At 32.5% G+C, this 25,856-nt stretch overlaps 3 protein-coding genes across 34 annotated transcripts in view; 1 reads left to right on the top strand and 2 right to left on the bottom strand.

The window, feature by feature from the left end:
* Positions 1-297: 297 nt before the first annotated feature.
* LOC111418604 (myrosinase 1-like) lies at positions 298-5,142 on the bottom strand. 2 transcript variants are annotated; one of them, XM_023051171.2, is made up of 4 exons: positions 4,792-5,142; positions 4,068-4,732; positions 3,826-4,017; positions 298-582 (listed from the first exon to the last, which is right to left on the bottom strand). In XM_023051171.2, exons 1-4 carry the CDS (start codon positions 4,922-4,924, stop codon positions 316-318), a joined length of 1,257 nt encoding a protein of 418 aa, XP_022906939.1. In that variant the 5' UTR covers positions 4,925-5,142; the 3' UTR covers positions 298-315. The 2 variants fall into 2 exon arrangements, with proteins under 2 accessions (XP_022906939.1, XP_022906938.1); XM_023051170.2 differs by having other exon boundaries at positions 3,583-4,017; positions 4,792-5,138.
* LOC111418605 (3-hydroxyisobutyryl-CoA hydrolase) lies at positions 5,064-6,706 on the top strand. 2 transcript variants are annotated; one of them, XM_023051173.2, is made up of 2 exons: positions 5,064-5,168; positions 5,465-6,706. In XM_023051173.2, the coding sequence occupies exon 2, from the start codon at positions 5,558-5,560 to the stop codon at positions 6,611-6,613; it is 1,056 nt and encodes a 351-aa protein (XP_022906941.1). In that variant the 5' UTR covers positions 5,064-5,168; positions 5,465-5,557; the 3' UTR covers positions 6,614-6,706. The 2 variants fall into 2 exon arrangements, with proteins under 2 accessions (XP_022906941.1, XP_022906940.2); XM_023051172.2 differs by having other exon boundaries at positions 5,073-5,379.
* Positions 6,707-16,776: 10,070 nt separating this feature from the next.
* Positions 16,777-25,856, bottom strand: part of LOC111418609 (calcium-activated potassium channel slo) — a 73,290-nt gene continuing 64,210 nt past the window's right edge. For all 30 annotated transcript variants that reach the window (XM_023051197.2, XM_023051184.2, XM_023051183.2 and 27 more), the window contains 2 exons: positions 22,322-23,326; positions 16,777-18,333 (listed from right to left, as the gene is read on the bottom strand). In XM_023051197.2, coding sequence (XP_022906965.2) covers positions 18,214-18,333; positions 22,322-23,326 — 1,125 coding nt within the window. In that variant the 3' untranslated portion in view covers positions 16,777-18,213. The remainder of the gene's footprint in view (positions 18,334-22,321; positions 23,327-25,856) is intronic.

Genomic DNA, 25,856 nt, shown 5'->3' with positions numbered 1-25,856 from the left:
AACAACAACACGACCCCAAAACTCGAATCCTCGCTCCGTAGTTAACTGGTGCTGCTGGTGGCAAAACGGTGAAAATTCTATTGGAACGCGCCGAGGTTTTCACCCCGTAAAAAGGGGTGAAACTTTTTCTCTACTTTTACACGCACCGTTTCAACCCACCTCCACGTGAGATATGGGGGGAAATTTTTTTGCCGTTGTAATAATTATAATAGCTACCTGGGGTCGTTAACACATGACGATGACACGTTAACATATCGTGTTGTTGTTTTGGACGTTTGAAATAAAATAAATTTCTAATTAAATTTTAATAATTTATTAGATATGTTCTATTTTTGGTATAACCGGAGCCCCTTCGAAGCAAATTGCTGGGATTTCCATAACGTGTATTAAATCTCTGTAGAAATTAACGGAAGATTTCGGCTTTCTAATTCTCGCGCAATCATCATAATCGATTTGATATAATCCAAATTTTAAAGTAAATCCATCAATCCACTCCCAATTATCCATTAAACTCCAAACTGCATAACCTTTGACATTAACTTGAGATTCTTGCATCGCTTTTAACATCGATTTTATATAACCCTAAAACGGATTTATTTTAATCATTACAGTAAAACCTCGATATAATGGACCTCGTTGGAACGGACTTCGGATATAACGAAGAAAATATTTTTAAGTCATACTGTTAATATTATCTACATATTTAATACAGCTTTCACAGATTGAATCCAACTCGGGTTATTCCCCTAATTGCTCTATACTCTATTCCAGTCTCATAGATAATCGCGGGGTATTCCTCGAGTTAAGATATCGTCAAGATTTATAGAAAGAATTATTAAAACTAGATTAAATTTGCTATAAATTGGTTTTTTAAACATCTTGATATTTCAAATACTTTTTGAGTTATGATTGTTTTAAAACTTGATATTAACAAAATTAATCTGTCATAAATGGATATACAGAAATGGATTAAAATCATCATAACGTCGAAACAAAAAGGAATAAAGAAATGATTTTTATACGGTTAAATATTAATTAAATTATCTTCAATTTGGTTCTTATTTCATGTTGATATCTCAATTCGTTCTTGAGATACGGCTTCGTAAATTTCATTGTTTCAACTTAACCTCAATATTCGAGAATTAAATTAAAAAATCGCATCACCGAGATTTGTAGAATCGAAAGAATTATTTTTGGCGTGTTGAAACAACATTAAATTTGCTATCAATTGGTTGATGAATCATCTTGATATCTAAATTATTTTTTGAGATATGATTTTTTTAAAACTTGATATTAACAAAATTAATCTGTCATAAATGGGTATACAGAAATGGATTAAAATCATCATAACGTCGAAACAAAAAGGAATAAAGAAATGATTTTTATACGGTTAAATATTAATTAAATTATCTTCAATTTGGTTCTTATTTCATGTTGGTATCTCAATTTGTTCTTGAGATACGGCTTCGTAAATTTCATTGTTTCAACTTAACCTCAATATTCGAGAATTAAATTAAAAAATCGCATCCCCGAGATTTGTAGAATCGAAAGAATTATTTTTGGTGTGTTGAAACAAGATTAAATTTGCTATCAATTGGTTGATGAATCATCTTGATATCTAAATTATTTTTTGAGATATGATTTTTTTAAAACTTGATATTAACAAAGTTAATCTGTCATAAATGGGTATACAGAAATGGATTAAAATCATCATAACGTCGAAACAAAAAGGAATAAAGAAATGATTTTTATACGATTAAATATTAATTAAATTATCTTCAATTTGGTTCTTATTTCATGTTGATATCTCAATTCGTTCTTGAGATACGGCGTCGTAAATTTCATTGTTTCAACTTAACCTCAATATTCGAGAATTAAATTAAAAAATCGCATCACCGAGATTTGTAGAATCGAAAGAATTATTTTTGGTGTGTTGAAACAAGATTAAATTTGCTATCAATTGGTTGATGAATCATCTTGATATCTAAATTACTTTTTGAGATATGATTTTTTTAAAACTTGATATTAACAAAATTAATCTGTCATAAATGGGTATACAGAAATGGATTAAAATCATCATAACGTCGAAACAAAAAGGAATAAAGAAATGATTTTTATACGGTTAAATATTAATTAAATTATCTTCAATTTGGTTCTTATTTCATGTTGATATCTCAATTCGTTCTTGAGATACGGCTTCGTAAATTTCATTGTTTCAACTTAACCTCAATATTCGAGAATTAAATTAAAAAATCGCATCACCGAGATATGTAGAATCGAAAGAATTATTTTTGGTGTGTTGAAACAAGATTAAATTTGCTATCAATTGGTTGATGAATCATCTTGATATCTAAATTACTTTTTGAGATATGATTTTTTTAAAACTTGATATTAACAAAATTAATCTGTCATAAATGGGTATACAGAAATGGATTAAAATCATCATAACGTCGAAACAAAAAGGAATAAAGAAATGATTTTTATACGGTTAAATATTAATTAAATTATCTTCAATTTGGTTCTTATTTCATGTTGGTATCTCAATTTGTTCTTGAGATACGGCTTCGTAAATTTCATTGTTTCAACTTAACCTCAATATTCGAGAATTAAATTAAAAAATCGCATCCCCGAGATTTGTAGAATCGAAAGAATTATTTTTGGTGTGTTGAAACAAGATTAAATTTGCTATCAATTGGTTGATGAATCATCTTGATATCTAAATTATTTTTTGAGATATGATTTTTTTAAAACTTGATATTAACAAAGTTAATCTGTCATAAATGGGTATACAGAAATGGATTAAAATCATCATAACGTCGAAACAAAAAGGAATAAAGAAATGATTTTTATACGATTAAATATTAATTAAATTATCTTCAATTTGGTTCTTATTTCATGTTGATATCTCAATTCGTTCTTGAGATACGGCGTCGTAAATTTCATTGTTTCAACTTAACCTCAATATTCGAGAATTAAATTAAAAAATCGCATCACCGAGATTTGTAGAATCGAAAGAATTATTTTTGGTGTGTTGAAACAAGATTAAATTTGCTATCAATTGGTTGATGAATCATCTTGATATCTAAATTATTTTTTGAGATATGATTTTTTTAAAACTTGATATTAACAAAATTAATCTGTCATAAATGGGTATACAGAAATGGATTAAAATCATCATAACGTCGAAACAAAAAGGAATAAAGAAATGATTTTTGTACGGTTAAATATTAATTAAATTATCTTCAATTTGGTTCTTATTTCATGTTGATATCTCAATTCGTTCTTGAGATACGGCTTCGTAAATTTCATTGTTTCAACTTAACCTCAATATTCGAGAATTAAATTAAAAAATCGCATCACCGAGATATGTAGAATCGAAAGAATTATTTTTGGTGTGTTGAAACAAGATTAAATTTGCTATCAATTGGTTGATGAATCATCTTGATATCTAAATTATTTTTTGAGATATGATTTTTTTAAAACTTGATATTAACAAAGTTAATCAATCATAACAGAAATTGCCCGTTTTCCCCGTATTAATCCGTTATATCGAGGTTTTAATGATTAATTTTAATTATTTACTGCTAAATATCTAACTCGATCCATATCTAAAAGACCTCCATCATCCGGATAACCATTCTCCGTAATATAAATACATGGATTGTTATATTCATTTTTGATCCAAATTAATAGTTTTTCAAGACCCCACGGAACGACTTTTAACCATCGCGCTTTCGAAGCTGGCCATTTCGGGTCAATTTCTTTTTTAACTCCAACATCTTTTACGTGGGACGTCAAGTTTGTGTTGTAATCATTAGGACTCACCAAATAAGTTGTGTAATGATTCAAGCCTAAAAAGTCGGCTGAACCACGAATCCTTTTTATCTCATCTTTGGAGAAATACGGTAATCGAGTCCCGGTGAAATTATTCGCTAAGCTTAAATTCTTTATTCGATCCTTCATTATATCCGGATAATCACCGTGTCGCGAAAAAATCGGATGAGCCCACCAACCAAACTTAAATAAAAAATAATTAAATCAAATTAAATTAAATTTAAAAAAATTACTTCCATTTGCATCGCTCTTTCTGCCGCTTTCACATCAGCTTTAACATTCTTGTTTTTGGGTTCATACCATGGCGTGGAAATGGAAATCCCTAACTTTCCATTATTATATTTACTCTTATATAATCGATAAACTTTTGAGTGACTCAATAAAACAGTTTTTCCACACAAATAATCAGCGATTCCACTCATATTAATTCCGGGTGCATTAAGTCCTAATCCATAACCAGTTTCGCATATTTCCCCCGGTTCATTAAACGTAATCCAATACTTAACTTTATGCGAAAACTTGCTAAATAAAAAATCGGCGTAATCGACGAAATAACTTCCGATATTCGGGTTTGTCCATCCACCCAATTCTTGTAACATCGCCGGCAAATCCCAATTATACATCGTTACCATTGGTTCGATTTTATTCGATAATAATTGATCGATTATATCACTATAATATTTAACCCCATCCGGATTAACATGATTAATAAACCCCGTTGGTAAAACTCGCGGCCAAGATATCGAAAATCGGTAAAAATGTACTCCAAGATAAATTAAATTAGCTAAATCTTCGCGGAATTGGTGATAAGAATCAGCGGCTACATCACCAGTCGAATTATCGATTATTTTATCGGGATTGTTATGGGAGAAAACATCCCAAATACTTTCACCTTTACCTAAAATTAAAAAAAATAAATAATCAAACATTTTGGGAACCCCCAAATGAATCAATTACCATTCGCATTCCATCCACCTTCTATTTGATAAGCTGAGGTTGAAACCCCGAATAAAAAATCGTCAGGAAACACATTATTACCGAGGGTGGTTTGCAAAAATAAACTGAAGAATGCCAGAAATAGTAAAATCATGACATTATGTCTTTATAAAACAGAAAATTAAATTTGCAATTTTGGTTGCATAATTAATCAAGTTAATTGGGTTGCATCTATTAATAATAAATTTTGAAGTATCTCAAATTAAAACCGATGACTTGCTATTTCAATTTGATAAACCAACATAATTGTTAAACCACATCTTATTGAATCCTCAATAATTTCAAAATTATATTTAAAAAAATAAGAAACGTGTCGAACACGTGGTCATCATTGACAGGTAAAACGTCAAAACAAACATTTTCGCAATTTCCCGCTCGCTTTCCATCAATACGATCCTGTTTACACGTTCCTTTTTGGATTTTCAAAACCGAAACGACCTTTGGACGGTTTTAAAACGTAATCTCTGTGTGTGTTGTGTGGATGTGTTTCATGTGACATAAGAATTTTTTTAATACACCCCGGATAAAAAATCTTCCCTTAAAGAAATGGTAATCACCTCAATATCAATTTAATCATACAATAAATCAATTTATGCATTTATATTTATAAGAAAATTTCTTTTTATGTTAATAGGTTTTTATTTCTCCAAAAAACCTTCACATAACCTCGAAGATCTTTGAGAGATTACTGCTTCGTCCAGTATCAACTTTAAATTTGAATCGGAAAATGTCTTCGGGAGGAGATGATGTAATTTTAGAATCTGTAAATAACATTGGTATTATTACCTTGAATCGACCGAAAGCTTTAAACGCTGTCAACTTGTCAATGGTCCAAAAAATCCTTCCAACTTTACAAGAATGGGAAAATACTCAATCGTTTGTTTTAATAAAAGGAGCTGGGGATAAAGCTTTTTGTGCTGGTGGTGATGTAAGAGCTGTTGTGGAAGCCGGACAAAAAGGTGAAAAATTAGGGCATCAATTTTTTAGAACTGAATATACAATGAATGGGTTAATTGGTAATTATCGCATCCCATATGTTGCGTTAATTGATGGGATTGTTATGGGTGGAGGGGTTGGGTTGTCGGTTCATGGTCATTACAGGATTTGTACTGAAAGATCACTTTTTGCTATGCCTGAGACACAAATTGGGTTATTTCCGGATGTGGGTGGTTCCTATTTTTTACCACGTCTACCTGGAAGGTTGGGTTATTATTTAGCATTGACCGGACATCGATTAAAAGGAGCTGACATACAAAAAGCTGGAATAGCTACTCATTACGTTGATAGTAGAAACATGGCACATTTAACAGATGAATTAATCCGTTGTAAAAATCATGAAACGATTAGAGAAGTTTTAGATAAATTTTCAGTAATCGATGAAAAACCTTTTTCGTTAAAACAACATCAAGTTAAAATTGACAGTTATTTTGCGGCTCATACCATGGAAGAACTTTATTTTAGGTTATCAGAAGACGATTCGGAGTGGTCAAGAAAAACTTTAAAAACTTTAGACGGAATGTCTCCAACGAGCATGAAAATTACATTGAGATTGTTACAATTGGGTGCTCAAGCGAATCTTTTGGAATGTCTTCAAATGGAATATAGAATGGCGGTTGCTTGTTTGGCTAATCATGACTTTTACGAGGGCGTTAGGGCATTGTTGATCGATAAAGATAAGAACCCGAAATGGAATCCGGCTACTTTGGAGGAAGTTAGTTCCGATATTGTTGCAAATCACTTCATGAAACTTCCCGACAGTGAGGAATTGAGACATAAATTATAAAATGAATTTATTTATTTCTTTTTTTTTGAATTATGAGATGATGAAATTTGAGATACATTTTGTTGAAATAAAAAATAAAGTTGTTATAATTAATTCAGAATTAAATTAAAATTTTTTTTGGTTATGTGCTACATGTAATTTTCTGCTTCATAGATGGCGCTACATTTTGTTTAAATTTTTCTTTTTGATCATTTTTGATTTCAACTTTTTTTTTTCGTACTAAATACAAATAATAACGTTGTATTTATGTTATTGTATATTTTAATATTGTTTTTGTAATCTGAATTAAATATTTCCTCGAAAAGGAAAAGTGGCGCATCTCGGAAATATACACACCGTCGCCATTTTCTAAGCTTCCTTTCCATCCCGAGTTCCAGTCGTTTTTTCAGAAAATTTTGGAATATAAGCGGTAAAATCCTTATTTTAAATATTCCTAATAAGTAATAAATTAGATTTGTATAATTGAGTGGGTCAGAAGTAGGGATGGCCAAAAAATATGAAACATCGATGTTTACATCATTTGATATATCGAACGTGCAATATCGATATGACAAAAACATCGATGTTTTATTCGATATATTATTCAATGTTTTATTTGCTGTAGTATTTAATGCTTTATTCGATATGAGTACAGGGTGTCCCAATTTCGATGTCCGCATAGGCTATCTCCGAAACTAAAAGAGATAGAAAAAAAGTAGCTTACTTGTCATGATCTCGTTTTTCGAGAAAATGCTAATGCCGAAAACTCCGAACAGCTATCGTCTTTTGTTTTCGCCCTATCGGCAAAAACTGAACATTTTGCGAAAACGACATTCGCAAATATCTCACTTATTATCAAAGATGGAGTATTATAAATAAAACATTATATGGGCAACTTTTTACGAAGAATTCAGTGGCGTAGGTAGAATTTTTTTCCCATCTTTTATTTTCGAGATTTTAGACGTAACTTTATTTTTTTAAATGGAAACCATAGTTGGCTATGACTTAAAATAATTTGTTATTTTCTTCTGATAACAAATATATATAGTTTGTGGGGTATATTTCTTATAGTTATTGAATAATTAACAAAAATTCATTTTGTTCCATCTAAATCTAATGTATGTATTTAAAAGTTAACGTTGCTATGGTGATAACCATACATACTATGATGGAATATAATGTATCAATTTTTTTTGTTCTTTCTAAAACTATTGTATGTATTTAAAACTTAATGTTGTTATGGTGATAACCATACCATGAGGGAAAGCATTGTTTCCAATTATTGGCAAAGTTTGTAGCAAGGACAGTAGAATCTAACAGGACTGCTACATCCATTGTATTTTTGTAGTCGACTACGGGTTGGTTGCCTGCACTCTACGTCACACTATTTGCCACGCCTGGTAGATAACTGTCTATGTTTTTAGAGGTTATATGATAGACATTAATACCTCTAAAAACATAAAACTTCAAAACTAATATGAATACGTCTAGGATATAACCTTTAAAAACACACAGCAAACGCATAGACCATAACAACAGCTGGGCGTGGAAAATGGTGTGACGTAGTTTGCGGGTAGGCTGTCACAACAATGGATGTAGCAGTCCTGTTAGATTTTATTGTCCTTGAGTTTGTAATAGTATTTAAAAATTCACTAACAACTCTGGCATTATGTGCTGGTGCTCCGTTATATTGAAAATATATCATTTGAGACATATTTAGTGGCAAATTGTCGACTAAAGGCTCAATGTGCTGCCTTAATATATTGAGGTATTTCCCTGAGTTTAAGTTTTTATGGTAGATACTATATGCCAAAACTCTATTATCTAAAAGGGCATACCATACATTGAACCCCAATCTTCTTTGAACACTCAGAGACTTCATCGGCCCAGATTACATTTTGAACAAACCGCAGATTATTTAATTTTTTTAAATATCATCTACAAAATTCTAATCTTCGATTGAGATCTCCGGCACGTAAATAATGAGTTAGCCCCGCTTTGTATGGTTTATACTTATTTTTCTTTCATATTCGGGAGCAGCGTCTTTTGGGTCAGACGTCTTGTTGCAATTTCTCTTGCAGGTCATTTTGGTATGTTTTTGTATGTGGTTTGGGGAAGGACCAAATATCTATTAAATTTTCTGCTGACCGGCTGAAGGTTCGTACGTGGGGTTGTCTCCTTTCTGGATATCTTGTGAAATAAAATTCCGCGGCTAACGTCGCATTCTTATCTGATAACATATAGCATTCCATCATGTTACATTTTTCATAATTTTCGAAATTCATTGTAAAGTTTTATTCAGTTTTGTTATACTTTGACACTTAACACGCTGGTGCATAATGCCAGAGATGATATCGAATTTTTAAATACAAACTTTGGCAATTATTTGATACATTATGTTCCATCATAGTATGTATGGTTATCACCATAGCAACATTAACTTTTAAATACATACATTAGTTTTAGATAGAACAAAATGAATTTTTGTTAATTATTCAATAACCATAAGAAATATACCCTACAAACTATATATATTTGTTATCAGAAGAAAATAACAAATTATTTTAAGTCATAGCCAACTATGGTTTCCATTTAAAAAAATAAAGTTACGTCTAAAATCTCGAAAATAAAAGATGGGAAAAAAATTCTACCTACGCCACTGAATTCTTCGTAAAAAGTAGCCCATATAATGTTTTATTTATAATACTCCATCTTTGATAATAAGTGAGATATTTGCGAATGTCGTTTTCGCAAAATTTTCAGTTTTTGCCGATAGGGGGTAAACAAAAGACGATAGCTGTTCGGAGTTTTCGGCATTAACATTTTCTCGAAAAACGAGATCATGACATGTAAGCTACTTTTTTTCTATCTCTTTTAGTTTCGGAGATAGCCTATGCGGACATCGAAATTGGGACACCCTGTACATATTATTCGATGTTTTATTCGATCTATTCGCTGTTTTACTCGATATAAAAAACATCGATGTCTTTTATTTGATTTTTTTTTTTTTAAGTAAAATGTATCTATATTTTAAATTATTTCATTAATAATAGATCTTAGTTCCAAGCAGCGTTTTAGCATGTAATATTTTGAATTCCATCTAGTTGGAACTTCTTGAATAAGTTTTTTTGGTGACCGTGTTCTTAATTCATCACTTGCAACAATACTGTGTTTAAACCACGTAACGATTAACTTTACTTTACCAATCAATCCTTTTAAAGTTCCCGTATTGTCAATAGATTTTTCAGCCACCAAGTTTAATGTTTGTGCACAACAAGCCATGTGAACATGTTTCCCAAATGCTATGTGTACTGCTTTAACTATGTTAGCCCCATTATCGGTTACAACTGCAGTAATTTTTTCTTTTGGAATGTTCCACTGATTGCACATTTCCATTAATTTTTCGGCTAAATACTCTGCTGTATGGCGATGTTCTAGATCACAAACTCCTAAAGTAAAGGAAAACATTTTGCCATCACTTGCGTAGTGCACTGTGATTCCCAGGAAACTTCGGGTTTGCATAGTATCACTCCAAATATCAGTCGTAATTGCAACACTGTCTACAAATGATAACTTTACCTTAACAACTGACTCCAGAGAGTCATACTTTGCATCTAGCCTTCGCGTTAAAGTTTGTCGGCTAGGTATTTTGTATTGAGGCACAACAAGTTTCATTAATTGTCTAAAACCTTCAGATTCCACAATACTGAATGGCTGCATGTCTTTACAAATCATAAATAAAATAGAATTTGTAATGGCATTAAATTTTTCGCCACCTTCTCCAAAAGATTTAATCTCTTGACAATTTTTCGTAATTAATGATTGACGCATGTAATTTGTATTAGTTGTAACTGCACTTGCCGACGATGGCCGACTTTCATCAGAATCTTGTTGAGAAGTTCCAGGAAGATCACTTTCTGAACATATATCCATCGTTTCTTCAGATCCCAATTGTTCAACACTTTTCTTCATTATAGTTTTGTGTAATCTATTGAGATGCCCTATCAAATTTGTGGTGTTACCTAATGTTTTTATTTTTTTTTCACAGTAACGACACACCGCATATCCGTCTTTTGTTTTGTTAAAGTGTTTCCAAACTACACTTTTTGGTGGTGCCATATTTTTAAAATCAATCGCCTTCTCAGTTTACTAAATCGTTCTATCGGAAAGTAAATAATAATATTAGCAATACTGTTTTAACGTATATTCAATTCACGACAATCACGACACCACTGACATGAGCTCTAGACGACTAGACTATCGTCTCGATCGATAGACTACCACAGCTCACAATGTATAACCGCAATCACAGCCCGTATTGGTATAAAAATCGACGCTGATTCACTCGATCCTAGACAGGAATAGACAGGTTTGAGGTTATTCATAATTTCTTGAACCACCAACAATCTTTTCCAGTTATAATAAACGAATTAATTATAACGATTATTATTAAAAATAATCTCAAACGGTTTAAACTCAACACAAACTTTTTAGAAAATTGCAACATCGAATAAAATATCTAATAAAACATCAAATAATATGTATTTATATCGAATAAAGCATTAAATAAAACAGTAAATAAAACATTGAATAATATATCGAATAAAACATCGAATAATATATCGAATAAAACAACGAATAAAACATCGAATAATATATCGAATGAAATATCGATATATACCGATATAATCGCAAGAAAAAATATCGATTTAAAACATCGAATATCGAAACGAAAAAATCGATTTTTTTATAACATCGATACATCGTGGCCATCCCTAGTCAGAAGTAAAGTGAACCAAGTCCACTTAAGTTCGTTTCGAGAAAACGGACCGTTTGATTTCGATCCATTTACTAATTTTTTGTAATAGGCAACGAAATTTTTAAAGTTGATATTTTTTATAAATAAGTATCTACACTATTGTTACTTAGGTGTTATTTAAAAGAAACTTCATTATTTTAGCTATACAACCGGTTAAAAAAAAAGAAATGTGGACTTAGTTTACTTTTACTCTGATTTTTTTTTTACCGCAATTCGATCAAGTCCAACTATTAATACGGTGTGAAAAAGTAATAACAATTACTTTTATAGAAACATTTTTCTTAAGGAAAATGTAAGAAAAGTAGTACAGTTTATAAGAGTTAACCTCACAAAAGAAATTAAAATACTAGAAAAAACAACAATTTTATTCATTACGTATGTGCACAATCATTCATAAATAACGTCATATTGTTCGGTGTCATTACACTCCTCTGGAATTTCACTCGATCTAGTATTCGTTTGAACAGGTAATGACTTATAGAAGTTGTGGTAGATTGGAGGTATGAAAGGAAGTAATGAAATCATATCTTTTTTCTTAATATCAGTTATACGGCGCCTAGCGTTGTAGAGCGGTTTTTGATCTATTGATGCCAACGAAGAAAGATTTCTACCCTTTTTGTTGTTTCTTTTTATGTTAATTTCTTTGAATGGAAGTAAGTTATCAGCTGTGTCCTTATAAAATATTGAAAATAGGTGTCCTCTTTTGAACTGAAGTCGTTGAATCTTCAACCAACTTACAGGTTCTTTGTTGATATTTATTTTTCTATTAGTAATGTGCTCTAATAAATCTTTGGTTGACAAAAAATCATTGAATTTAAGCTCAGTGACCTTATATGGCGTTTTCTTTCTTGAGCTTTTAATTATTTTAATCCAGTCATCTGGCCATAAAGCATTCATAAAGCGTCATTTGGCAGATAGGAATGCCCAGATATCATGAATATCACATTAATTGTCTTGGCTGTAGTAGACGCTTCATTGCACAGCTTCAGTAATTGCACTGATAAATTAATATTTCGATTTTGCCCTCCGCAAGTGTCGCAGTATAAAGTTATTTCTGTACAATTTTTAGCGTTATTTTTTAAATGCTTGTAAAGCACTGTAGATATTTCTTGCGAACCCCTGCCTCCCTCTGTTTCATTCCATACAAACATTTCAGGTGGTCCGGAATTAATTGGATGAACACCGCAGTTATACATGTACAAATTTCGTTTATAATAAGCGACGGACGTGGTTAGTTTTGGAAATGCTAGAGCCTTCTGCAAGTCAAATGTACAAGCATAATAATTTTCTGAAACTTGTGAAGCCTCATTCTTCAACTCATTTCTAATTTTTTCTGCTTGAGACAAATGCATTTTTCTTTCAGTCTCTATTTTTGTTATAATAGATAGATCCTGTTCTGAAGCCAAAGCAATATTCCATTGGTCACATTTCTTGCATGTGTCTTTGTAGGGTATTTTAAAATGCAAATTATACTCTGTAGTGAAAACATTATAGTAATATTTTTCCTTACATGGAATTTTTCCTTCTAATTGACATTTGTCTACATACAACTCGTACATTTTCTTTATTGACAATTCGGAATTTAAATATTTCCTATTAGGATTGTGATGACGTGTGTAGTGGCTGGTAAATGCATCCAATACAGCATGTACCTTATGTTTTGTTAAGCACCTGTGCACCCTACCCCAACTGAGGTTTATGGTATTCAAAAAATATTTCTTACAAATTAAAGTGCTTTTATCTTTTAGATCGAGATAATATTCAAAAGTACTTCCATCCCTAATACGAGATCTTTGTGGTACTTTGATCTTTATAGCGCCTCGTAGAAATGTATTTTGCTTTGAATAATCTTTAAGCTTCCAAAATGAAGTAAAAAACATTTCGCGCTGCTCTTCCGTCACTTCATCTTTACATTTCGCTGGACACTTGCAATCATAATTCTATTTAAATTGTTTTGCCGGTATGGATTTACCTTTACGCGTAGTGTAGGCTTAACCACTATTTCTGAGTAACTTATTAACATTTTGTTTCCAAGGATCTTCATCTCTTTCTCGCTTACGACCTATTTGCTTATATCTTTTCTTTCTACTGGTACTAGTGCAAGTAGAAGGTACATCATCATCAGCACTATTACATTCTTCTATATCTAACAGCGAAACTGACGAAATAACAGTTGATACTGTTTCTTTATTATTATTACAAAAATCTAAAATAGTATCTATAGTAGTTTTATTATGTTGGAAACGTGTGTATTACACAGTAAAATTTCGTTATAACGCTCTCGTTCATAAGTTTTCACGGTTTTAAACGCTCTTATTCTGTGATCCCGGACCCAAATGATGATTTTCCACACAAAACTAATTCGTTATAACTTATAACGCTCCGAATTCCCGGTTATAATGCTTCGATGGAGATAATTGGAGATATTTGTTACCGTCTCTTTTTGAAAATAAACATATCTGTTGTGGTTTTCGGATTTTACAAAAGTAAACTTTTTGTTTAAACGGATAGAAATTTAAAATTAAGTTTTAGCATCTTTATGATTTCTCAGTTATAGCGTTTTCCCGGTTATGGCGCTCTTTTTCTTATGTCCTTAGAAGAGTGTTATAACGAATTTTTACTGTTTATGTACATACCATGGTCAGAAAGACTTAAGTCTTCGAATTCTTTATTAGAACCTGTGTTCAAATCCATCACTAAATTAACCACACAAAAAATTCACATGAAGATTGCAATGACAGATTATAAAAAGAGCTGTCAGCGACAGTTGAGAGTTCTGACTTAGCCCACTTTATCACAGAATCTTAAGCTACTTGGACTTGGTTCATTTTTTCAATGAAAAATGGTGGAAATCATTCAGTATTAAAGTGAACTAGCGTACATTATTGGTAACCTGATGAACTAAGTATTGAATAAGTCAGCACATAAAATTATAACTATTCAAACGGACCTAAGTATACTCTTAACTAAATTTTAGAAAAAAATAGACTTAGTTCACTTTCCTTCTGACCCACTCAATTATGAAATTATTTAAAAAAGTGAGGTTAGGTCTTGAATATTGGGTGTTTAATATCCCTTTCAATTTTGCCACTGAATCTTATTAGTCACGTTTTCAGGATGTTATCGAAGGAATTCATTGAAATGTATGTGTTGATTCGGATATGTACCAAGATTATGTTACCTCAACATATTTAGGTAAGGAATGGTTTTTATTAGTGATGGGCACTATCGAATAAAAACTATCGAATAATTCGATAGTTGGTAAGTATTCGAATAATTCGATTGTTGTTACCAACTATTCGAATATTCGATTAGTTATGAACACTATAGAATAATTCGATTGTTGTCAAGTATTCGAATACATCGATGTTATAGAATTTATTCGAATGTTTGAATGACTATCATAATATTCGTTGATTTCTGAAACAGATTATCAAGCAAACGAATAAATAAAATGAAAATATAATTATTTTCATTTTAGTCGAATGCAAGTTATTCATTCAGCTGTTCTAGAAGAATCGCTGATCATACAATGAACAATCGTCTGATAGTTGACTGAGACTCAAAGTAATGAGTTGAATCAAGTGAGGGAAACTATGGACAGTATGGACATAATAAGGATTTTGGCGTGCATTATAATTCAGTAATAATTAATTTTATAAATAGTACACGTTAAATAATTTATTTATAAAACAAATACACTATTCTAGTAAAAATGTATGACAAAAATGACAAATATATTAATTAAACAAATTTATATTACTATTTAAAAAAATAATCATGTCGAGGTTTTTCCCAGAGAGTCTGTTTCGGCGTTCATTTATAATTTGTCCAGCTTTGGAAAATACTCGTTCTGAAGGAACTGAGGTAGCTGGAATGCATGAATATCTTTTATGCAGTTGATATATTTCAGGAAGTACACTTTTGTAGCGCTTCCAAAATTCAATCGGATTTTGAGTTCGTGCTACAAGCGAGATCTCTAAATATTGTGTAACCATCAATGCTGCAGTCGTGCATGGTGTTGAAATACTTTTTAAAGTGATCAAAGTGTGACCAAATGTTTTCTTTATCATCAGTATTGTCAGTTGTAGTTTCTATGGTCTGTTTTTCAATTGTCTCACCTTTATTTTGTAAAATAGAGGATATTTCTTCAATAATTAATTTTTGAACTATGTCACCATTTTCTGCAACACTAAAAGCTGCTTTTTTAAATCTAGGATCTAAACACGTTGCTTTTGAGCAAAGTAAATTTGTTTCTAAGATCCCAAGTCGTGTTCTAACATTATCTTGTAAAACAAGTTTTAAAGATTCTGCACTGGTCGTTTTAGGAATGCGGCTGTTTAGCGAATGCTGTAGACATCTTATAAGAGGAATAATTAAAGACATTGTTATATATTTTTCGCCTGATAATTCAATAGTTATTTTTTCAAATGGCTTCAAAATGGATACCACATCTATCAGCAGATCCCATTCTGTTGCTGTAATAAATTCTGGAGCTCTTGGTAGCGATGTAATGGCGGCTGATAATGGGTATTTAATCGCTAATAGTCTTTCTGCCATAATTAAAGTAGAGTTCCATCTAGTAGATACATCTTGTTTTACTTTTATTTCAGGGTATAGCATTTGTTTTTGCATGCTTTTTAATTTTTCACATGCCACTGTGCTGTGCTTAAAATGAGCTACCAATGCTCTACATTTTTTTATTAATCGCATTACTGGCTTCTTTTTGAAGCTGCCCAATTATGGCATTTTTTATATTAGCACCGTTGTCACTAACAATACTAATTATTTTATAGTCAATTTCCCAAACATTAAAAATTTCTGATAAAGCAGACGCAATGTTTACACCAGTATGGGCTTCCGGTATTTCTTTAGTTGCCAAAACAGCATTATGTATAAAGTCGTCGTAAGAAAAGTGACTAGTTACTGTCAAATACGCTTTATTGCTGTCCGAAGTCCATATATCAGTAGTTACAGCGACATGATCAACTTAATATTTTTACTTTTTCGCAAATTTGATTATATGTGTTAGGTAATATTTTCGAAAATAACAATTTTCTAGTTGGTGGTTTGTATAGTGGCTGTAACTTTTTAGAATATTCCAAAAACCCAGGATTTTCTACAATTGATAAAGGCTGGTAATCAATTACTATCATTTTAATTTAACTTTGATCTATTTGATCATTTTCAATTTCCGACAACTCGGTTTTTTTATTCGTAACACACAGTTTCATTTGTCGACTTCGTTTTTTGCAATTAATGGAGTCTATTGTAGATGTGGATTTACTGCTTTGTTCTTGAAGTTGGGACTGCATTAGGTATCTAAAAGCATTTCGAGTCCTGTGTGTATCAATGAAACCAAGTGTTTACTCAAATATTGTACAATATTTATTAATTTCATCTTTTAATTTATATACAGTCTGCATTTTTTATTTTAAATTTAACAATTATGTAACATCAACAACATTATACTCTTTTCTTGTTTTAAATTTTAATTGTTTACGCCTAGCACAGAGTTACAATAGTTTTTAGCGGGCGTTTGTGTTCCTGTTATTGTTAATTGATTTTTTTTGTATAAAATGTTTTAAAATATTCTAAAGAAACAAGCAGAAAAATGCTGAGAACGATTTCTATTAAACCGTGCGGTGAGCACTCATTATTTTTCGCCATTTATACAAATTTCGTTTTTTTTTTCGTTAATAAAACGCTATACGTATATAGATCGTGTCAAAAAGCTTGATTTTCGAGTTTATTTTAATGAATTCAAAAAGTATACAAACATGAAATATAATTAAATATATGATCATATTTAATATATACATTTTTTGACTTTTTGAATGTTAAAATCGGATGTAGAAGACACTTTTATTTCCGTTTTTTAAGAATTTTTTAGAGAAATACGAAGGGGCGTTTATTTTTTGAAATGAATTTGCAATAAAGAAAATAATTAATTACTTAATTAGTTACTTAGAATGTGATGCGAATTGCAAACGTGTACAAAACCATATTATTCCTTAATTAATTTTAAATTTTAACTAATATATACAGTATCACAATAGAAAAATTTATTTTACTCTTTTGGTATCCCACATAACTAATAATTTTTAAGATAATAACAATTCCTGTATTTTTTTTTAAATATTTTTTAATTATTTTAACTTAAAAAATCTATATTTATATATTATGTATTATTAAAACGTATCTAATAATAATAATAATATAAAAAACCAACAAATAACAAAACATTTAACAACTTTTATATTTACTTTAATAATGTAATTAGGTCTTTTTCAAAAATATCAGCCCACCTCTAACATTTATCGTTATATCTTTTTATTTTTTAATTATTATTAGAGATTTCTTTATTTTTTATTACTTTAAATTTATTTTATTTATAATAATTTTATTATTTTTGAATATCCTTGCACCTATGAACATGTCGACGTAAAAAAGCAGATTTTATAACAGTTCTCTTACTCCCTCTCAAGTTGTGGCACTGAATCACTTTATTCAATATTTTTATGGTTTTTTTTGTCAAAATCCATTAATTTTTGTCCTTTTATGATTTAATATTTTTGATGTAACCTTTTATAGTCCTTTTTTTTATCAAAGTAGCACCCTTTAAACCAACACCCAACATTTATTTAAATTAATACTTAATTGATACTAGGGGAATTGAAAAATTGGGGGAAAATAGAGATGTTAAATAAAGGGTATTGGATTTTGTTTTTTTTATCGACGGTCCTATTCGTTTTTAAATGTAAGAATAGGGACCATCAGTTAGGGCGCTACAAAGCAATAGTCAGGAATTATCGTCTTTATTTGTCCCACCGCCTCCTGTACCACCACCTTGTCCGGTTCCGGTTCTTCCCCGAATATTTTTGTACTCTAAACCAGGATCGAATTGCATTAACACAAATACCTAAAAGTAATAAAAAATTATAAACATTTTTTTTTGTAAAATACATCACTCATATACATACAGGGTGTCTCAGCGAGACCGGTCATTAGACGTTTCTGGGGTTCTGGCGAAAATAAAAATTTGAGAATTCAGACTTAAGTATTATCAATTACGATCTCTTGGTCTAAAATATTTTCAGATTTCTTGCACTTCCGGTTATACCGGAAGTCGCCACCAACTTTATTTTTTTAAATGGAACACCCTGTATATTTTTACATATTTGGATTTGTCTGTTTTCAAGGTTTATAAATAACTTTACTTTTTGCAATTTGATTCGGCCGTTCTCGAGTTATTCGATTTTTTCTAGAAAAATCTGCTCCAGCGGACATTTGTTCAAAAAATCATAGAACACTCGATTTTTGAGATATCAATTTAGGATTCAGAACATGCTTAAACAACATGATGGAGTATGTTTTGATGCCAAGAACGGCTGTCTAGATCGTTTGGTCACTTTATTATGGCACGTTAACTTTTCAAAATTTGGAAGTACCATAACTTCATTTTTTTAAATGGCACCCCCCATATTTTATTTTTTAATCGTCTTCGGTGTCTCATTCTACATCTTTTATAACCCATATTTCCCATACCTTATATTAATAGTTTGGGAGATAATTAGGGTTTTTTGGAAAATGCACACATATCATATGGATATTTAGCCTAGTGTGCCATGAAAAACAAGCCTTCTCAATGAGTTCTTGTCAAAGACTCACTTGTTTACGTCACTTGATGCATGTGAGCTAATAATTATCTGTTATGTCCCTTAATATTAGTACTGAAACGAGTTAAAATCGATAACAATAACGAAAGTAATATTTACACAAATCAAGAAATTGTTAATTTATTTTTTTTGCATGAAAAGCGCGACAAAGTTCGTAGTATGATTCCCAGATTTTCTTTGGCAGCTCGAATTGAGGTGTTGGGACTGGGCTCGAAATAAGCCAAGGTATTCACCTCTTCCGTTGCATTATCTACTACATTTTTTGGTCAGTTTAACACGTGATTAATTCGTCCAAAATGCAAAAAAATTGCTTCTATACCTCTGAATTTACCTTTTGTCATCGGAGATAAATGTGGATAATTTTCATTAAACATTCTGCAAGTTCTACTAAGAACTTTGTCGCACTTTTCGTGCACAAAAAATAAATTATGGATTTCTTCATTTATATAAACATTATTTACGTTATTAATATCCATTTTAACTGGTTTTAGACTCACAAGCATCAAACAACCTAAATTAGACTTTGACGTTTATCAATAAGTCATTAAACATTTGTTTTCCATGGCACACTAGGTTAATATCCATATGATATGTGAGCATTTTTCAAAAAACCCTAATTATTTCTCAAACTATTAATGTTTGGCATAGGACATATGGAATATAAAAGATGTAATTTGAGACGCCGAAGACGACTAAGTAATAAAATATGGGGGGTGCCATTTAAAAAAATGAAGTTATGGTGCTTCCGAATTTCGAAAAGTTAACGTATCATAGTAAAGTGACCAAACGATCTAGACAGCCGTTCTCGGCACCAAACCATACTCCATCATGTTGTTTAAGCATGTTCTGAATCCTAAATTGATATCTCAAAAATTGAGTGTTCTATGATTTTTTGAACAAATGTCCGCTGGAGCAAATTTTTCTAGAAAAATTCGAATAACTCGAGAATTGCTGGTTCAAATTGCAAAAAGTATGGTTATTTATAAACCTTCAAAACAGACAAATCCAAATATGTAAAAATATACAGGGTGTTCCATTTAAAAAAATAAAGTAGGTGGCGACTTCCGGTATAACCGGAAGTGCTAGAAATCTGAAAATATTTTAGATGAAGAGAACGTAATTGATAATACTTAAGTTTGCATTCTCAAATTTTTTGTTTGGCCAGAACCCCAGAAACGTCTAATGACCGGTTTCGCTGAGACACCTGTATATGATAAAAGAAACCAACTACAAAAATATACAAAGATGATTTGGTGAACCACTTGGATGATACATAAAGACAATGTAATAGAGAGTCTCATAAAAAATGCACGTCATTTTACTAAATTTCTGGTGATATCTCCTTGTCACAGTAATCTCAAATGCTTGGCAGAGTATAATTAACGTTTCGAATAACGTGTACATATTGAAGCACTTGGTGGATAAAGAGCTGGAAGGGAAGGGAGGGAAGCTTTACGCCCTATTCATAGATCTAAAGGCAGCTTTTGATAAGGTGAATAGAGGGAAGTTATGGGAGGAGATGAGGAGGAGAGGGATTACTGGTGGGACAATAAACAGGGTGAGGGAGATATACGCAGAGACGATAGCTAGGGTAAAGGTGGGGGACGAGTTAACGGATAGGTTCTGGACAACGAGGGGTTTGAGGCAGGGATGTCCACTTAGTCCCGCTCTGTTTGCCTTGTATACCACAGACATGGAAGACAGATTGACCGGTGGGCAGATGGGAGGTGTGGTTGTAGGGAGGAGGAAGGTGCATTCACTGGCTTACGCGGACGATTTGGTGGTAGTGGCGAGAGAGGCGAAGGAGATGAAGGTGATGATGCGGAGTTTGGAGAGTTACTTTAGGGGGAAGGCTCTGGAGGTGAATGTAGGAAAGACAAAGGTTATGAAGTTCTGTAAAGGGGGTAGAAGGAAGAGCGAAGATTGGAGGTGGGAAGGGAAGGAGATAGAGGAGGTGAGGGAGTACACATATTTGGGGTACAGATTTAGAGAGGACAACAAGGAAGGCGCGCATGTGAGGGCAATGGCCAAGAAGGCGAATAAGGTGATGGGGCAGGTCTGGGGGTGGGGAGAGAGATTATTTGGAAGGGATATAGGAAAAAGGAAGATGATATTCGAGTGCTTGATTAGAAGTGTTATGATGTACGGGGCGGAGCTTTGGGGGTGGAAAGAGCAAGGGCTGTTGGAAGGCGTACAGGCTAGGTATTGGAGATGGGTTTTGGGGTTGGCAAAAGAGACGCCGGAGTACATAGTCAGAGAAGAGGTGAAGGTTGATAAGTTAAGAGTGGAGGCGGGTAAAAGGGCGGTACATTTTGAGGAGAGGGTTGAAGGGAGGTCTCAATGTAAAATTTTGGGGGAGTGCTGGAAAGAGATTAAGGCAGGGAAAGGGGGTTACGGGCAACGAGGAAGGGAGGAATATTTCAGAAGGGTGGGGTACTCAGTGAAAGCGGTAGATGATAGAAGGAGGGAAGGAATTGAGATGTGGAAAGAGCTGGAGAGCAGGGATAGAGATGTACAGAGGCAAGAAAGAAGGGGGCAGATAAGGGAGAGCAGGTACAACCCTAAGTACGAGGAAATAATAACGGAGGGATTGCCGAAGTACCTGTCGGTGGAGGGGGATGAGGAGGGGAAGAGGATGGTGGCAAGATTCAGATGCGGCAATGAGGAGAGAGCGAATAGGTATTGGATGAGAGATGATGAGAGGGGTTGTAGGCTATGTGGGGGGGAGTGGGAGTCGTTGGAGCACCTACTGAGGGAGTGTGACGAGCTAAGAGAGGAGGTGATCGGCTGGAAGCAGGTGCTGGGGGAGAGGGCAGAGGGAAGAGAATGGATGAGGGAGGTGGTGGCGACAAGGCAGCGTAGGGAGATGCGGGGAGGAGATGGGGAGGGGTGGGATAGGAAATAAAATGTATTGTATTGTAATGTGATATATGTAATTGTAGTATTGTTAAAATTTAATTGTTTGTGGAATGTAATGCTGATTTTGTAGCAATAAACTTAATTATTAATTAATTAACGTTTCGAGTTACGACAAAAGCGACTAACGAAATCCATTCATAGTCGAGGATTGCTGGCAAGAATCAAATGATCATTGAAAAATAAAAACTTGCATTTAAGTAGTCTGTATTTAAGTCGACGCCATTTATGGAGGACGAAAAATATGAAAATATACATCTCAATACATGTAATTAATTTAATTTGTCTAAAAAAAAAAATAAGAAAAAAAATTACCTGATCTGTTGGATATAATTGAAAATCATCTGGTGGATTCGTAATAACATATCTTTTACTACTTGCATCACACGATGAACTTGTATCTCGAAACCGATACAATCCAATACATAACATTCCGAATTGTTTTAAAGCGGCTACGAATAAATCGCCGTATTTTCCGGTTTCCCCAAACTGAGCCAACGGACCATCGTATAAAGATATTTGTCCGACTCGACACCGATCTCGATTAGCTAAACTTTCTGGGGTACTATAACCACCTCTTAACCCAGCACCTTCAGCCAAAATTAATTCTAATTCGGGTGTCGCTCCACCTGTTATCAACGAACGGATTAAAGTTAAGGCATTTTGGTTAAAATAAGTTGTAGACATCAACGAATCCAATACGCTAACGGCAAATGCGGTACCGCAAGCGAAAGGTTGTGTTAAATAAAGTTCTGTATCGGGATCGTCGTCATCGTCTTGATCCAAGAATTGAACGTTACTATCGTTTACTAATTCGGTTATCATTGGAACGTTAGCGCCGTAAACTGAACCTCTTCTTTGAAGAACGATTGGACTTCCAACTGGGGTTCCAGCATCTTGATCGCCATTTACTTGACTTAAAACGCCAATTGTATCATCGAAAGTCATTGCTTTAATGTTTAACGAGGCTAAGATAGCTTCTTTATCGGCGAGTGTTGGATCGTCATTACTAGGTACTTTAGCTGATAAAATACAACACATATCGCATAAATTTACGTTAACGGCCCGTAAATCAGCTCGACTTAACGGGGATCCGTTTAAAACTGAGATTTTTGGGAGGTTCTGCAACATTTTCCACTCTCTTCGTATATAATCCACCGAACCAACGATTACGACGTGTTTTAATTCGTGGTAATGAAAATTTGAGGCTCTCAATGGCATAACGAGGTTTCTTAAACCGATTAATGGTGAATCTGGATCGGCGAAAAGACAAACTACGACGTGACCATTTAAAACTGTCATTGCAGCTTGATTTCGATCCTAAAATAAAAAAGATGGAATAATTAAAGAATACCTGTCCCTCTTAAAAATCGATGATTTTTTTTTAATCGGTAGGAAATGACTCAAAAGGTGTGTTAATGATAAAAAAAAAGTGCGGAAAAGTGTAGTACTTACCGAAAAATCACTTTAAAGTTGCGATTTGACGTTTCTTTTTGGAAGTTCAAAGCAATGTTAAATATGCATTTTCGTATTAAATCCTAACCTGAAATTGTTTAACTTATACCCACGCACAAAATAAAAAGTTATTTTCACTAAACTTGTTGAGATTACAACATATTTACGGATGAAAACCTTATTTCTTAGGCTATCAATGCATAACGACAATTACCTGTCGTTAGATAGAATTGTTTCTACCAAATGTGTGTTAATAGACTTTATGTTAATAGATTGTGTATCAATTGATATGTCAAACGACTGAAATATCTTTATATTGTAAATATAAATGATAAACAAGTATAATAGCTTATTTAATAGTACCTTACTTAAGTTAAAATAGTTAATTAATTAAAAATTAATATTAAACAAGACGTGTACGTGGTTACAAAATAATAATAAAAAAATAACCCGTGTGACGATGGCAACAAACTGTGCATTTAACCAAATGACAATTACAACTGACAACACAAGCAATGTTAACCATGTATTTTCGTATTAAATCCTAAAATCAAATTGTTTAATTTATACCCACGCACAAAATAAAAAGTTATTTTCACTAAACTTGTTGAGATTACAACATAATTATTCATAATGACACCTATGTGAAGTTAGCCCCCAATTAAATAGCATTTTACATGTATAGTATTTTAATTATAACATGAGAACCAGTGAACCGATTTCGATAAACAATCTCTCATTTGAAAGCTTAATCCTTGGCCAATACGAAAGTGGAAATGCCCGATTTGAAAACTCTTTCGAATTTCGATAAAACGCCAAAATAATGCGAAGATACACGAAAATAACACAAAATTGACCTTCTTTAAGTGGTGATAACTCGTAAACAATGTACCCGATGATCAAGATCTATACGTCACTCGATTCGTCATAGTGTCTTCTATCGAAATTACAAAATGCTCGATTTCAATTCTCTCCCGCTAAGTTTATACAGCCCTCGGAATGACACCGTCTTCGGCTCGTTGTTTATGCACGTGTGAAAGCTCGTGCTAAAAAATTAATTTAAACTAAATCGACTATAATTAGAGAATAGTTTGACGGATTTTAATGTTTTATATCTCAATCGAAAGTTTGTGTCTGGCTGAATGCTGTTGTCGAAATGCCCGATTCGAAATATTTAAGGATTTTTATTAAAACACAACAAACGAATTAATTAAACACATCAATTATCTCCGTAGCTAATTGACCAATTTTAGTCATCAAAATCTCGGTCGAAAGTATGATCTGCAATGAATGCGAAGGTGGAAATGCCCGATTTCAAAATTTACTAATTATGTGCGTACAACCATTGAAATGACCCCGCGAGAGTTTTCGAGTCGGGCATTAGTAGTTACAAAGTTTTAACATCAAAAGGTCATAACGTAGGGTGAAATATTCGTCAAATCCTATGGTTAAATCTGAAAGAGAAGAATAATAAACCTTATTTTGGAGAAATTCAAAAGATTGATGGGTACTTGTGGGTGTGTAATGGGCACGTTTCCACACGGAAACAAAAAAGATGAAAGGTGCTGTAAGGTTGTATCGTTTCGAATTTTCTTTAGTTTTATGTTTACGAATTCTAGTTTTCAGCCTCCTCCACATTTGTCCGATAAACAAACTTGTATCCGTAATTTTTTATCTACTTTCTTAGCTGATATCTTTCTTATTATTAGAGATAATTCGAGATAATAATTAGAGATTCTTTCTCTAAAACCGGTCTTTGTCTGTCGATAGTTAATACTAGGATCAATCTGTACTTAAACTACAAAGCGGTGACTCTGTACTTAGATTAAATAGTTTAAAATTACCAAACTTCAAGCCTTTGTGCAATTGTTATCTAACCGAATTTTAAAAAACTATTATCACACTCGGAAAGAGCGCTCTTTAAACTATCTTAACCCGGGTTTTCGTTGGTAAATGTCTATCGGCGTCATGCTTAAATCGCCTTTAATATACATCCCTACACGCAAAAACGCTTAATTACTATTCCTTTAAACAACTTTCTTATTTGATAGGGGGAAAACTATAGAAGTATAGATCTATCTTATCTACAATTTTCTGCTCTGTCTAATGGCGTATAACACGCGGCTATCGCTGCTTGGTAATAGAGTTTTTTCCTGGTGATATAAGAAAGTTATTGATCCCAACAATGTTTAAAAGTAGCTAAAACGTGTGAATTTGGTAATTTTTTGATCAAAAACGTCCTTGTGTAAGTCTATAACTTCATGATATACTTCTATAGTTTTCCTCATATCAAATAAGAAAGTTGTTTAAAGGTAGAGCAATTAAACGTTTCTGTATATAGAGATGTATATTAAAGGTGATTTAACCATGATGCTAGTAGATATTGACCGACAAA

This window comes from Onthophagus taurus, chromosome 3 (genome assembly GCF_036711975.1).
Source record: "Onthophagus taurus isolate NC chromosome 3, IU_Otau_3.0, whole genome shotgun sequence".
Taxonomy (NCBI): domain Eukaryota; kingdom Metazoa; phylum Arthropoda; class Insecta; order Coleoptera; family Scarabaeidae; genus Onthophagus; species Onthophagus taurus.
This window is presented reverse-complemented; position numbering and strand designations above follow the sequence as displayed.

Coding starts and splice junctions, on each gene's coding strand:
- LOC111418604 (XM_023051170.2), bottom strand. CDS start 4,924: ATGATTTTACTATTTCTGGCATTCTTCAGTTTATTTTTGCAAACCACC. Junction 4,733..4,791: donor AGGTGGATGGAATGCGAATG/GTAATTGATTCA, acceptor TTTTAATTTTAG/GTAAAGGTGAAAGTATTTGG. Junction 583..3,582: donor ATCGAGTTAGATATTTAGCA/GTAAATAATTAA, acceptor AATCCGTTTTAG/GGTTATATAAAATCGATGTT.